We start from the raw sequence: 14,460 nt of genomic DNA, 5'->3' as shown, positions 1-14,460 counted from the left end.
CTATAAATTGTGCTTTCCTGTATTATACTTACAGTGCATTCGGGAAGTATTCAGACCCTTTGGCTTGTTCCACATTTTGTTACGTTACAGCTTTATTCTGAAATGGATTGAATTGTTTTTTCCCCCTCATCAAAATACACACAATTCCCATAATGACAAAGCAAAAACAGGTTTTTAGTCATTTTTGCAAATGTATAAAAAAAATATGGAAATATTATATTTACAAATGTCTTCAGAGATGTTAGATCGAGTTCAAGTCCAGGCTCTGGCTGGTCCACTCAAGGACATTTAGAGACTTCCGAAGTCACTCCTGCGTTGTCTTGTCTGTGTGCTTAGGGTCGTTGTCCTGTTGGAAGGTGAGTCTTCTCCCCAGTCTGAGGTCTTGAGCTCTCTGGACCAGGTTTTCATCAAGGATCTCTCTGTACTTTACTTTGTTCATCTTTGCCTTGATCCTGACTAGTCTCCCAGTCCTTGCCACTGAAAAACATCCCCACAGCATGATGCTGCCCCCTCCATGCTTCACCGTAATGATGGTGTCAGGTTTCCTCCAGACATGAAGCTTGGCATTCAGGCCAAAGAGTTCAAACTTGGTTTCATCAGACCACAGAACCCTGTTTCTCATGGTCTGAGAGTCTTTAGGTTTCTTTTGGCAAACTCCAAGCGGGCTGTCATGTGCCTTTTACTGAGGAGTGGCTTCCATCTGGCCACTATCATAAAGGCCTGATTAGTGGAGTGCATCAGAGATGTTTGTCCTTCTGGAAGGTTCTCGAATCTCCACAGAGGAACTCTAGAGCTCTGTCAGAGTGGCATTCAGGTTCTTGGTCACCTCCCTGAACAAGGTCCTTATCCCTCGATTGTTCAGTGTGGCCTTGCAGCCAGCACTAGGAAGAGTCTTGGGGGTTCCAACATTATTTTGGTACCCTTTCCCAGATCTGTGCATTGACACAGTTCTACAGACAATTCCTATGAACTCATGGCTTGGTATTTGATCCGACATACACTGTCATGTCAGAGAATTGGATGTGGAACTGGAGACAAGTGGGAGTGGAGTTGCTAGGCGTGGGATAAATGACGGTCAAAGATAAAAGTACAAAATAAATTCAAAATAAACACAAAAGAAGTTCGTTTGAATGACACTGTTGTTACAGCTAATGCCTGCTTGCCTGAGGCTGATGCCGTGGAGGTGTTTGTGCCCGTGTACACATGCATATACACACACTCTCAATCAAATGCAGACACATGCTCATACACGGACACACACACATACACACATGTAAATAGTGCAATACTGTACATGCACTCAAACATATTCAGTTGGCCTTGCTGTTGTGATTTTTGTTGTCCTTGATGTTTTTTGCTTTGTTGTTTTCTGTTTTCCTTTGTCTTTTTTTTATTTTGTTCATTATGTTGGATGTTGGTGCATTGGGGGATAGGTGCTTGGGGGGGGGGGGGGGGGGGGGGGGGGGGCTTGGGGGTTGGGAATGGAATTATTTAATTTTAATATGATTTGTTATAGCAAGCCTAAATAAGTTCAGGAGTAAAAATGTGCTACAAGTCACATAATAAATAAATAAATAAGTTTGGACACACCTACTCATTCAAGGGTTTTTCTTTATTTTTACTATTTTCTACATTGTAGAATAATAGTGAAGACATCAAAACTATGAGAGAGAGAGAGAGAGAGAGAGTGAGCGAGAGAGAGAGAGTTCCCCAGTCCCTGCCTTGAAGTGAGTTCCTCTCAAAGGGTGATGTCCTCCTCACTGTCTCTCTACTCTCTGTGACAGACCTCGTGACACATTAACAGTGACACAGTAACTTCTGTTAATGATACAGTGACTTATGAAAGTTTTCACCCCTTTGGCATTTTTCCTATTGAAACCCCCCCAACTGATTTTGGGGGGGTTTGTATATCATTTGACTTACACAACATGTCTGCCACTTTGAAGATGCTAAATATTTTTTTATTGTGAAACAAACAAGAAATAAGACAAAAAAACAGAACTTGAGTGTACATAACTATTCACTTCCCTGGGCTTTGACTAGGCCATTCCAAGACATTTAAATGTTTCCCTTTAAACCAGGTGAACCTCCGTCAAAGGGGGTGAATACATATGCACTCACTACTTTTAAAAATTTCAGTCATTTTCTTTCATTTCACTTCACCAATTTTGACTATTTTGTGTATGTGCATTACATGAAATCCAATTAAAAATCTATTTAAATTACAGGTTGTATTGCAACAAAATAGGAAAAACGCTGAATACTTTTGCAAGGCACTGTATGCTTCCTCTATTCTGTTCCCCTCCCATCTTGCAGACATCTTTTATCTCACATAACACAGTCTCTCTTGTGTGTTTTCTCTTAACACACACAAACAGTGCCTTGCGGAAGTATTCGGCCCCCTTGAACTTTGCGACCTTTTGCCACATTTCACATTCACATTCTTTGTGAAGAATCAACAACAAGTGGGACACAATCATGAAGTGGAACGACATTTATTGGATATTTCAAACTTTTTTAACAAATCAAAAACTGAAAAATTGGGCGTGCAAAATTATTCAGCCCCCTTAAGTTAATACTTTGTAGCGCCACCTTTTGCTGCGATTACAGCTGTAAGTCGCTTGGGGTATGTCTCTATCAGTTTTGCACATCGAGAGACTGAAATGTTTTCCCATTCCTCCTTGCAAAACAGCTCGAGCTCAGTGAGGTTGGATGGAGAGCATTTGTGAACAGCAGTTTTCAGTTCTTTCCACAGATTCTCGATTGGATTCAGGTCTGGACTTTGACTTGGCCATTCTAACACCTGGATATGTTTATTTTTGAACCATTCCATTGTAGATTTTGCTTTATTTTTTGGATCATTGTCTTGTTGGAAGACAAATCTCCGTCCCAGTCTCAGGTCTTTTGCAGACTCCATCAGGTTTTCTTCCAGAATGGTCCTGTATTTGGCTCCATCCATCTTCCCATCAATTTTAACCTGAAGAAAAGCAGGCCCAAACCATGATGCTGCCACCACCATGTTTGACAGTGGGGATGGTGTGTTCAGGGTGATGAGCTGTGTTGCTTTTACGCCAAACATAACGTTTTACATTGTTGCCAAAAAGTTCAATTTTGGTTTCATCTGACCAGAGCACCTTCTTCCACATGTTTGGTGTGTCTCCCAGGTGGCTTGTGGCAAACTTTAAACAACACTTTTTATGGATATCTTTAAGAAATGGCTTTCTTCTTGCCACTCTTCCATAAAGGCCAGATTTGTGCAATATACGACTGATTGTTGTCCTATGGACAGAGTCTCCCACCTCAGCTGTAGATCTCTGCAGTTCATCCAGAGTGATCATGGGCCTCTTGGCTGCATCTCTGATCAGTCTTCTCCTTGTATGAGCTGAAAGTTTAGAGGGACGGCCAGGTCTTGGTAGATTTGCAGTGGTCTGATACTCCTTCCATTTCAATATTATCGCTTGCACAGTGCTCCTTGGGATATTTAAAGCTTGGGAAATCTTTTTGTATCCAAATCCGGCTTTAAACTTCTTCACAACAGTATCTCGGACCTGCCTGGTGTGTTCCTTGTTCTTCATGATGCTCTCTGCGCTTTTAACGGACCTCTGAGACTATCACAGTGCAGGTGCATTTATACGGAGACTTGATTACACACAGGTGGATTGTATTTATCATCATTAGTCATTTAGGTCAACACTGGATCATTCAGAGATCCTCACTGAACTTCTGGAGAGAGTTTGCTGCACTGAAAGTAAAGGGGCTGAATAATTTTGCACGCCCAATTTTTCAGTTTTTGATTTGTTAAAAAAGTTTGAAATATCCAATAAATGTCGTTCCACTTCATGATTGTGTCCCACTTGTTGTTGATTCTTCACAAAAAAATACAGTTTTATATCTTTATGTATACAGACACCTGGCCTGTCTGCCCTTTCCTGGACGAGCTTTTAAAAGAGGGCACTACTTGGACATGTAATAATAACAATTTATCAATTTATCAAATCTATACTTTGGGATTGGAATAAAGACGTTACACCTGTGCTTCTCCAATGGGGCTGTATCTGCACACACTTTTTTTCCGTAAATTGCTCACTTAATCTATTTCTCAAACCTCAACAACTTCTTTATGCACAAAATCGAGTGAGTGGTATATTATTATATGGCCTGTGTAGCGTCATTAGTCTAAACGTTTTTGAGGAAATGGAAAATATATTTTCACCTCCTAGATTATACAAGGTAATTAAATCGAACGTTTTTGTTTGTGCCAGAAGCAGGGACGTTTGATTTTTCCTAATACCTACGCGTGTGTAGGTCCAGGTGAGAAATATGAATATCACAATACCCTTTTTATGAGATTCTATGCGTAAAAGTGTCCCACTCTCTTTCCTTGAAATAACGGGAATTCTGCCATTTTTAAATTAACATATTAATCTGTAGGAGATCCATACTCAATCTTTGTTCATTTTTTTGCAAGCAAAGTAAATTATTTATGTAAGAAACGCACCTTCTTATTTCTCTCAGTCCCTCTTGTTTGGCATGTGACTTATTTTGTCACAGCTCAAAATTAATGAGTTCATGAATACATTCAGAATTAATTAAATATAGTGTACTATATATAGTGTTATGTTTGTATATGTTATGCAAGATCCATGAGAGTGTGACTGGGGAAGAGTTCAGTGACTGACGTCAGGAGAAGCGGAGAGGAGCAGCGGCAGCGCGCGCAGACAGATATCGCTAAAGTCAACACACAACCTGCACTGGTGCGCTTCACTGACCAGTGACCAACTAAACCTAGCTGCATCTTTTAGAACTTCTTCACCATAAACAATACATCGGAACAAAAACGGAACGACACCAGAGAGGCTCCACACAGACAGTGCGATGAACCACAACAAGACTGTTAACCATAATGTCAGTCCGCCAGCTCCAAACAGCGGCTCCGGGAGCAGCGTGGACGAGCTGGTTATCACCTCCACTTTCGGGACCTTGTTGTCGGTCGTCTACATAGTCGGCGTGTCGGGGAATGTGTACACTCTAGTAGTGATGTGTCATTCTATCCGCTTCGCCACCTCCATGTACATCTCCATCATTAACCTAGCGCTAGCGGACCTCTTGTACCTCTCCACAATCCCGTTCGTGGTGTGCACCTACTTCCTCAAGGACTGGTACTTCGGAGATGTGGGCTGCCGCATCCTCCTCAGCCTGGACCTGCTCACCATGCACGCCAGCATATTTACCCTCACTGTGATGTGCACGGAGCGCTACCTGGCCGTCACCAAGCCCCTTGACACGGTACGGCGCTCCAAGAGCTACCGAAAAGCCCTGGCCTGGGGGGTATGGCTGCTCTCTCTGGTCCTCACCTTACCCATGATGGTCATGGTCACAGAGACCACTAAGAGCGCGCCCAACGGGGGGGTGAAGAGGATGTGCGCGCCCACCTGGGCGCCCCGGGCGTATAAGATCTACCTGACCGTTTTGTTTGGCACGAGCATCATGGCACCTGGGTTGATTATCGGCTATTTGTATACGAAGTTAGCCCGGACTTATTTAGAGTCCCAGAAGAACTCGGTCATCAACAAAAGGAACAAGCGCTCCCCGAAGCAGAAAGTCTTGGTAATGATTTTCACTATAGTTCTGGTGTTCTGGGCGTGTTTCCTTCCGTTCTGGATATGGCAACTGTTCCCGTTGTACCAGCACAAACCGTTAGGCCTGGCATCTCACACACACACCTGTATTAACTACCTGGTGGCCTGTCTCACCTACAGCAACAGCTGTATTAACCCCTTCCTCTACACCCTCCTCACCAAGAACTACAGGGAATACCTGAAGAACAGACACAAGAGTTTCTACCGCTACACCTCGTCTTTTAAGCAGCGCGCTCCCAGCTTGTATTCCTGCGGGAAGTCGGCCTCCTCCTCGAATCAGTTTGAGTTTAACTCGGAGACGCTGGTGATGGGGACTCTGCAGGGACAGTGAGCCCGTGCAAAGAGAGAGTGATTTTGGAACTGCAACAGGTAACAGGTAATCATTATCCCTTTTACGCATCTGTCAAATGCACAAAGTAGTTTGCTAAGATATGCATTTGTCATATGGCTGGGTATATTATTCTTGTATTATCCTTCCTCCCTTCCTTCTTCCTATCCCTCAAATTAGATATGACTTGACAGTGTACAGGTCAATCAGGGCTAGTTTCAATTCATGGCAGAACAATGAAGTGTGTGGAGGAGAAACTGGTTTTACTTCTGTTTGACTCCGAGTCTCCTGTGCTATATTCTACTACACTTGTATAATCTGACTCCCACCTGCTGTCTTTCAGTGTTTAGCATCCGTGGCTACAGTGAATGGCAGGTAGACTCTAATAACGACGTCCACTGAATACCACAGAAGGTGGGAGGAAGATTCACCATGGAGGTGGAAAATATAGCAGACAGATGTGAAAGTTACACAGTAAAAGCATCTCTTCCCTCTGCCCTGGTTTGTCACCATCTGGATGAGAAGAATGGGTTATCTCAATAGTCAAAAATATACTTTCCTCTCCTTCATTTGCACTGCGGTGAGGAAACTGTGTAGGCCTTCCTGTCTTTATCCTCCGAGTGCAGAGTTACTTCATTCAGTATAAGCACCTGAGTGATGGTCGCTATCTACTGTCATGTGGCACTGACGGTTGGAACTTTGGAACACTAGTATGACCGCTGGCCATGGTGCTGAAATCTCTGCTATTAGCTTGGCTTGTTTACATCGGGCCTTCTACAAGTGACAAAGTCACCACAATTCTCATTAATCCTGATCATATATCAGTGTTTCATTGATCATCAATGGAAACCTATCAGTGTGTGATCCATAATTGATCAGACTGGATCAATATCATAGTTTGATACAGATAAAATGATCTATTTGTTATTTTGGACAGGAATGTCTGTTCCGGTTGTGCTGTCCTCTTGGCGGCTAATGAACAATTGCTAAATCAGCCCTCATGTTTTATGTAGAGTCTATAACGGTGATTAAGATGGCCTCCTGTGCTGGGCAGAAGCTTGTTTAGTCTAATCTGCTCCAACGGGAACCGTTTCAGTGTCACGTCAGACCACCATCTGCCTTCACATCTCCACCTCCTCAAACTCACCTCTCACCCACGCAGATAAAACACAGCCAAATGGCAGGAAATTGGTTTTATACACTTCCTTTCACACACACGCACCCGGGCACACACCAAGTCCCAGGTGGCCTGCGCATATCCGTAACATTGACATTTGCCGGTGAAAAAGCTTAGACGGTGAACCTCGCTCTCTCTCCTAATTAGTCCCAGATAATAATAAATTACTCCAGCAGATAACACCGGAGCCTAGTTGAATATTTCACATTCTCTCTGATGTTCATCATACTCTCAGATTGCATTCTGGGTCTAAAATAGCACACTTCTCCCAATATAGTGTACTACTTTTGACCAGGGCCTATAGGATGCCATTTGGAATGCACAGCTTGTGTGGAGCTGAGCAGAGCCGAGCGGATTCCTATCCCCATCTGTTTTTTTCAAGGCGGAGGATGGTAAATAGGCAGTTTAAGGAAATTATAACGCAACGCAGCCTCAAGTGTAAACACTGGGCTGCGATTTATCAGCCAATGAAGGCTTGTATTACTCAGAGCGCTCCAACAGGCGCTGGGCTATGCCCGTTACGTACGTGGAGCAGGAATGAGAGACAATTGGAGGTTTAACCGTTTGAAGTTTGTTTTAAAACGAGGGAGGACATGTTAGGAAAATTAAGTGAATGACCTTGACTTTCCATTTGCATCAAGTAACCGCAAGAAAGTCTTCATGTGCCATTTTTAACTACGGAACTTCTTTAACAGTGAGGAAGCAGAAGACAGTGTTCAGCTAAATCTACCAATTCATTTGATATTTTACAATGGAAAAATGATGTGATCAGAAGAGATCAGCAATGTGGACAACTGATATAGAAGGGTGATCGTGCTAGTAGGCGAGTGTCGCTTTGGAGTTGAGACTTGGTCCTACAAGGTCCTCTTTGAATGGTCAGAACTTGTTCAAGGCACTCATCTAAAGGAGGTGAAAAAAAAGTTTGTTTATCGAGCCTGTATTTTCTTGGTGTTGATCGGAGTCCCTGTGACACATTGAACTATTTCTGAAGAAATCTCAAATGATTTTCAATACACACAAACAAGAGTGCCTCGAATCCCACAGGTTTCCTGCGTTTCAACGGTTTTTGTTACCCAAAAGATTGGTCCAACAGCTTTGAATTAAACACTTCCCCTAGTGTGAACCAGAACTCTTATGCACAGCACTCCACCAACACGTGTAACAGACTTTCCACCGTTTCTTGCACAGTTAATTTTACATGTGTGCTCCATCGTGTGTGTTCCATTCTGTTGTTTCTACCTCCCCTCTCATAATTTCACACTCTTCCATCCTCCCACCCACTCCTCGTCTCATCCCTTTCTTCTCCTCCTCCTCCTCATCCTTCTCTCCTCAAAGATGAAAGCTGTCTAACAGGCCCCATATGAAGTGCCTGAGGAGGAGATCTAGGTAACACACTTGTACTCACATGCACTTCTGAAAAGTTCATTTCTATCCTCACTAAAGATAAGCTATTGGGCTCACTCACAACTAATATTCCCCCTCCAGACAGAACTGAAGGGAGGGATTTAGTTCTGCGTGTAACAGATACTGAAGCTAAAACAAATGAACGGAACATACACAGACTAACAAGACTTGTCATGCATCACAATAGCTCAAGGCATGCTGTTCTCGTCAATCATCACTTTATTGAGGTTTTCAACATGGCTTCCTGACAACAGACTCGGTTATTAATATGCATCCGATGTCCAAAAAAAGACTGATCTGATTGAGGGTGAAATAAACTGACCGACATGGAGCTGACTGAGGCTTTAAAGATCAGGTAAAGACATAATAGGATTTAAACTCTGCCAACTCACTGGCATGGATTACAGGGCACACTGGTCCTGTGTGCCAGCCGTCTGATATCCAACCCAACAGATAACAGTCCCTAGGGCTACCTCTCCTCGTGTCCTTTCCTTCGCCAGCACTGGAAAAAGTAGTACAGGTGAAAGCCATATGGCGATGCCTTATTTTTAATTGGTGTGTACAAAGGAGAAGAAGCCACTTTTGACTATTGTGATGCAACCCCTGCTCCAATATGTTATGTGGTTCCCTCCCACAACCACAGAATCTAACCAACTCAATTGTCATTCTGTGACAAAAGTCAGTTGATAATCAATGCATTGGCAATTGACATATACACTGAGTGCACAAAACATTAAGAACACCTCTTTCCATGAGACTGACCAGGTGAATCCAGGTGAAAGCTATGATCCCTTACTGATTTCACCTGTTAAATGCACCATCAGAGTAGATGAAGGGGAGGAGACTGGTAAAATAAGGATTCTGAAGCCTTGAGACAGTTGAGACATGGATTGTGTATGTGTGACATTCAGAGGGTGAATGGGCAAGACAAAATATTGCAGTGCCTTTGAACAGGGTATGGTAGTAGGTGACAAGTGCACCGGTTTGTGTCAAGATGTGCAACGCTGCTGGGTTTTTCACACGCAACAGTTTCCTGTGTGTCAAGTTGGCTGGATGTCCTTTGGGTGGTGGACCATTCTTGATACACATGGGAAACTGTTGAACGTGAAAAACCCAGCAGCGCTGCAGTTCTTTACACACTCAAACCGGTGAGCCTGGCTCATACTACCATACCCCGTTCAAAGGCACTTACTGTAAATCTTTTGTCTTGCCCCTTCACCCTCTAAATGGCACACATACACAATCCATGTCTCAATTGTCTTGGGGTTTAAAAATCCTTCTTTAACCCGTCTCCTCCCCTTCATCTAAACTTTTGTCTCGCCCATTCACCCTTTAAATGTGCATTGGAGTCAACATGGGCCAGCATCCCTGTGAAACACTTTCAACACCTTGTAGAGTCCATGCCCCGACAAACTGAGGCTGCGCTGAGGGCAACAGGGTGCAACTCAATATTAGGAAGGTGTTCTTAATGTTTTGTACAAAATAAACACTGTACTTGCTGCATGGGGGATCACGCTCATTCATTTTCTACCAATAATATTTTATTTAAAATTGTTTGGGAGTAAGTGGGTAGAGAGGTTAAGAATAAAAATGCATTTCTCACGGTATGGATGCCATGAGCATCCTCCCGATTCGTTTAGGGAAGCAGGCTTCATAAGCAGACGCATGGACCATGTCCTTAGCTAGAAATTGCAAACACCATGCTTTATCCTGAGTATCAGGGCGTAAAATGGCTGAAGGCTCGTACAATGACTTCCTGAGGGGCTTAGTGTGTTTCAGACAGCCAGAGGTGGTGAGGTGATGCCACAACTTTCTAAGTCGTAAGCCCAATTCTGCACTCGTTCCCCCCCCCTTCAATGATTTTGTTGTCCAAAACTAGGTTACTTCGGGTTCTTTTATTTCTTCCAAATCCCACAGACAATCTTCAAATAATATCCCATTTGATCAAATGATAAAGCTTGACACATAAAAATACTAATTACTTTTCAACTGTGGGGTTTCTTCTCAGAAGAAAACACATTGTCACATTCCCTATGTACGTGAGAGTGAATGGCATGGAAGTGCCCTTTGGTGCTTCGACAGGTTGATACTTTCACATGAGGGAATAGGAAAGTTGTCAAGAGGTGTACAAATACCACTACTCCAAAGCCCATTTCTCTGAGACCCGTTTGTGCTTTGAGCCATTCCGTTTCTAGTGGGGCAGAAACCATTGGCGCACAAATATTGAAAGAGAAACAAACAGAGGAATAAACAAGGCAAAGTTGAAATTAGATAGAAATAGAGGGCACAGGCATTTGACCTAGCCTAAGTACCGGTCTCTTTCGCTAACATTCCACACCTTGACACTCTTTGTCATTGCTAAGGAGGAGTGGCGAGGAGTGGAATGGTAGCTGAAGAGACTGGTACCCGGACTACATTTGACCCCTTCTGCAACACAATCAGTATAGAGACAACCATGGAATGGAAATGTGACAAAGAAAAGAAAAAAAGGCAAAACATTGTATCAAAACAATTCACTTTTAAATCACTTAATTTATATTGTGAAGAACACACTGTGTAGTAAGTGGAATCCTATTGTCAGAAAGCAGTACACCCTGTTTACTTTGGCACTGATAAAACTGATCTTAGACCAGTGTGTATTATCCTTTGTCCTTCTCCTTGCCTCTACCATCAGTGATGTGATCAGCACCACATAGAAAAGTAAAAAGCATTCATTTCTGTTTAAGTATAAGATGCTGATATAGAAAATATTATTTCAGGTGTTGCTGAATTATCAGGGAAAATCACATATCTGCCCCCTCTTTTCTCTCCTCACCACCTTTTTCTCTCCTCCCCTTTCCTCTTCCGTCTCTGGGTTGCAGGAGTCCTCCAGGCGACACTGTCACACAGAGGTAATGGGCATGGCGGGGTCTGAAATGGCGTGGGCGGGGTCACAGGTGAAGGAGACTGTGATGGCGTAGCGCGTTCCCCACGAGACCTGCTCTACGCGGTGAAGGTTTTCCGACCCTGAGGAAAAGAACGACACTCGCCCTGGAAGAGAAGAGAAAGAGGGGTCAGAAGATGGGTTGACGTCTCTCTGACCCTGGAGGGGAAGAGAGGTTAGGAATGAGGGGATCGATATGGGGTGGTGATCATCAGACCTTGGAGGGACCTTGGAGGGAGAGAAGGGAAGATTGGGGGTTTAAAAAGAGGGAGAGCACAGAGAATGTACAAGTGTTCAAATCTCGGTGTTGAGGTAAAAAAAAGTGTTGAGTGTTATAATCGGAGTGTTGATTCTAGTGGGGTTAACACCAGTGGGATTGAAATTGAAGCTATCTGCAGTGTTATTTGAATCACAGTGGAATCAACACAGCATGGTGTTGTTACTCAACTGTGTGGAGTTAATTTCCGTTAACTCTGAGTGCTTTGTTTGTTGCTGGTGGATTTTCAGAATAGATTGCTTTAACATCTATGTTTCTGCATGAACATTGATTGATGAATTGATCTTATGCTATACAAAGATAAATAACTGAAATTGTTCTAAACTTATCCAAAATGGAAGTGGTTGGACTCATTGCACCTATTACTGAGATGGTTTAGGTAGTCTTATTTATCAAGTTCTTTACCATGGCAGTCATTTTGAACGCAGGTTGTAGGTGATACAATTGTTGAATATCCTCCCTTTGGCTGGATTCCAATAGGAATTGCAAATCACTTTGGGGCGGCAGGTAGCCTAGTGGTTGGAGCTTTGGGCCAGTAACCAGAAAGGTTGCTAGATCGAATCCCTGAGCCGACAAGGTTAAAAATCGGTCGTTCTGCCCCTGAACAAGGCAGTTAACCCACTGTTCCTAGGCCGTCATTGTAAATAAGAATTTGTTCTTAACTGACTTGCCTAGTAAAATTTTAAATTGACAAATTTTTGAAAGCCAGCATATTGTGACTTGCAGGCCTGATGTGGCCCATGAGCCTGGACTTTAAGACCATATCATTAAGGAATACTAGGCCATAACTATTAATTCAAACACATTCACTTAGGCAGTCACTTGGTGAATGTGTCAGCACTAGAAGTTAATTAATGCACAACCATGTCACTGTCACTAACAAACACAGTCATGGGTGGATAACTAACATCCAGTCAAAAGGCACTCTGGAAAATATGCAAATATGGCTTTACACCCTATGGTGTTAAAACACCCAAACAAATTACTGTGACACTACATGGTTATTCACTGAGAAAGTGTAACAAAGTCTAATAAAGTGTTACTTTAAGACAGAATTTGAAACAACCACAGTTTTAGGGACCCAACACTCTGAGGTTTTAGTTTAACACTTTTTTTCCGGTGGGTCACAGACACACTAAGAAAGTGTTACATTTAACACTGTGGTTGTTAAAAATCTGATTTCAAAATTGCTGTGAGGAAAGAAGGATGGAAGAAGTAGTGAGTTATAAGGGAAGGGAGAGAAATCGAGATAAGGGTTGAGAGGACAAGGAGACATGGGCTAGGTAAAAGATGGTATAGGAAAAGAGTTTGAGAAAGACGCAGCGGATCCAGATATATACAAAAGAACCGACAAGGTGAGAGCAAGAGAGAGAAGTGAGGGGAAGAGACGAGGTGACACGGAGTAACAGAGAGGAGAGAAAACAATCAAGGGACAGTAACACAGTGGCAGTATGGAGACAGAAGAGCTGGTGCAGAAGTGAGCTCCAAAGCCAACAGACAGAGATGTTATTGAGATATCGGAACAAAACAAATATTAATAGGCAGTCACACAAACTGGTTTAAACCAATGAAGTATACAAACCCTGGATTTCTGATGCTAAGCATTGGCCAATAAGAGGCTTTGAAGCCACCGGTCAGCCATGTTGGCACTCCCCAGAAGGAGCAGTCCTCCATAGGAATGAATGGAGTGCAGTGGGGACAGTAACAATAGAACTTTAAATGATACTTTAAGGATAACCTTTGTGTACATACATACATATAAAGATTAATGTTTAGCGCACATAATATCATTACAAAATATTATGGTGTCTGTAATCAAATTAATGTGGCAAAAACAAAATGTTGACATTAATAAATGCATTTCTATAGCTACCAAAATATTTGTTACAACAGTGGGGGTGCCAATATGGAGGTGCGGTGGCTTCAAAGCACCGCCACATAGTGTATATATGAATCATTGGTTGTAACCCCAAGTTCTTTGCCTGACGACTAACCCCAAATGAAATTCCGTTGCTGCTATCGATCGCTACATCCAGTCGGTCTGAAACTGCCATCCTAGAAGTCGTTTGTGCGACTTCAAAATGAGGGGCGTTGTGCAAAACAAAACTCCTCAGCGATTCGATCGATAAGGATGGGTAGCCAGGCAACCAGGTTCTAGCGTCTAAGGCCAACTGTTTTACTTAGACATGACTGTTGAGATTGGCTAGGTCAGCTAAGAAAAAGTAGCTGCAGGATAAAGTAAAAAGATTCAAAAGCTCCTTAAAAAAAAAAGTATATCCACTTCTACACCATTTCTGCTACACACTGCTGTTCCAATAAGCCTTCAGTATTACGCTCAACTGCAATAGCAACGTGTCTTTCTAGGGCAGATCCCCCCCCCCCCCTTTTTTTTTCCTGTGAGTGTTTTTGTCATACCATTTAAATATACAGCTGGGGGAGTTGTCTGTTTTTTTATAGAGCATTATCTGGGAGGAAAGTTGTGTGTGATTTATATAAGTCCCCCTAGCTGTCTGCTAGCAGAGGATGGCAGGGGAAATCAGCATGAGGCGGTAATAGAATTTACACTTTGAAAAACTAGACAATGGGGGGGGGGGGGGGGAAGAAACAGTAAGGTGACAGCTAAACAAAAAGACAGAGAAAGCGCTAGTGGAAATGACAAGAGCTATAATAGACAAAAGATTGCTTTTCCCTTCACTGAAAAGGAGGGTAATT

The 14,460-nt window shown here is 42.8% G+C and overlaps 2 protein-coding genes across 2 annotated transcripts in view; one reads left to right on the top strand and one right to left on the bottom strand.

Annotated features, from left to right (window-relative positions):
* The first annotated feature begins 4,691 nt into the window (after window positions 1-4,691).
* Window positions 4,692-6,010, top strand: LOC110498924 (urotensin-2 receptor). The gene has a single exon (XM_036955552.1). It carries the CDS (start codon window positions 4,876-4,878, stop codon window positions 5,968-5,970), a length of 1,095 nt encoding a protein of 364 aa, XP_036811447.1. The 5' UTR covers window positions 4,692-4,875; the 3' UTR covers window positions 5,971-6,010.
* A 4,416-nt stretch (window positions 6,011-10,426) lies between these two features.
* uts2r2 (urotensin-2 receptor 2) overlaps window positions 10,427-14,460 on the bottom strand; it is a 34,395-nt gene continuing 30,361 nt past the window's right edge. Inside the window, exon 9 of the mRNA XM_021575643.2 lies at window positions 10,427-11,578. Within this exon, the coding sequence (XP_021431318.2) occupies window positions 11,430-11,578 (149 nt within the window). The 3' untranslated portion in view covers window positions 10,427-11,429. The remainder of the gene's footprint in view (window positions 11,579-14,460) is intronic.

The sequence above is a fragment of the Oncorhynchus mykiss genome, chromosome 20 (assembly GCF_013265735.2).
Source record: "Oncorhynchus mykiss isolate Arlee chromosome 20, USDA_OmykA_1.1, whole genome shotgun sequence".
NCBI classification, from domain to species: Eukaryota; Metazoa; Chordata; class Actinopteri; order Salmoniformes; family Salmonidae; genus Oncorhynchus; species Oncorhynchus mykiss.
Note: the sequence above shows the minus strand (reverse complement) of the source record. Positions and strands in the feature narration are given on the sequence as shown.

Bases quoted from the DNA above. Each gene is read 5' to 3' on its own strand.
- LOC110498924 (XM_036955552.1), top strand. From the start codon at position 4,876: ATGAACCACAACAAGACTGTTAACCATAATGTCAGTCCGCCAGCTCCA.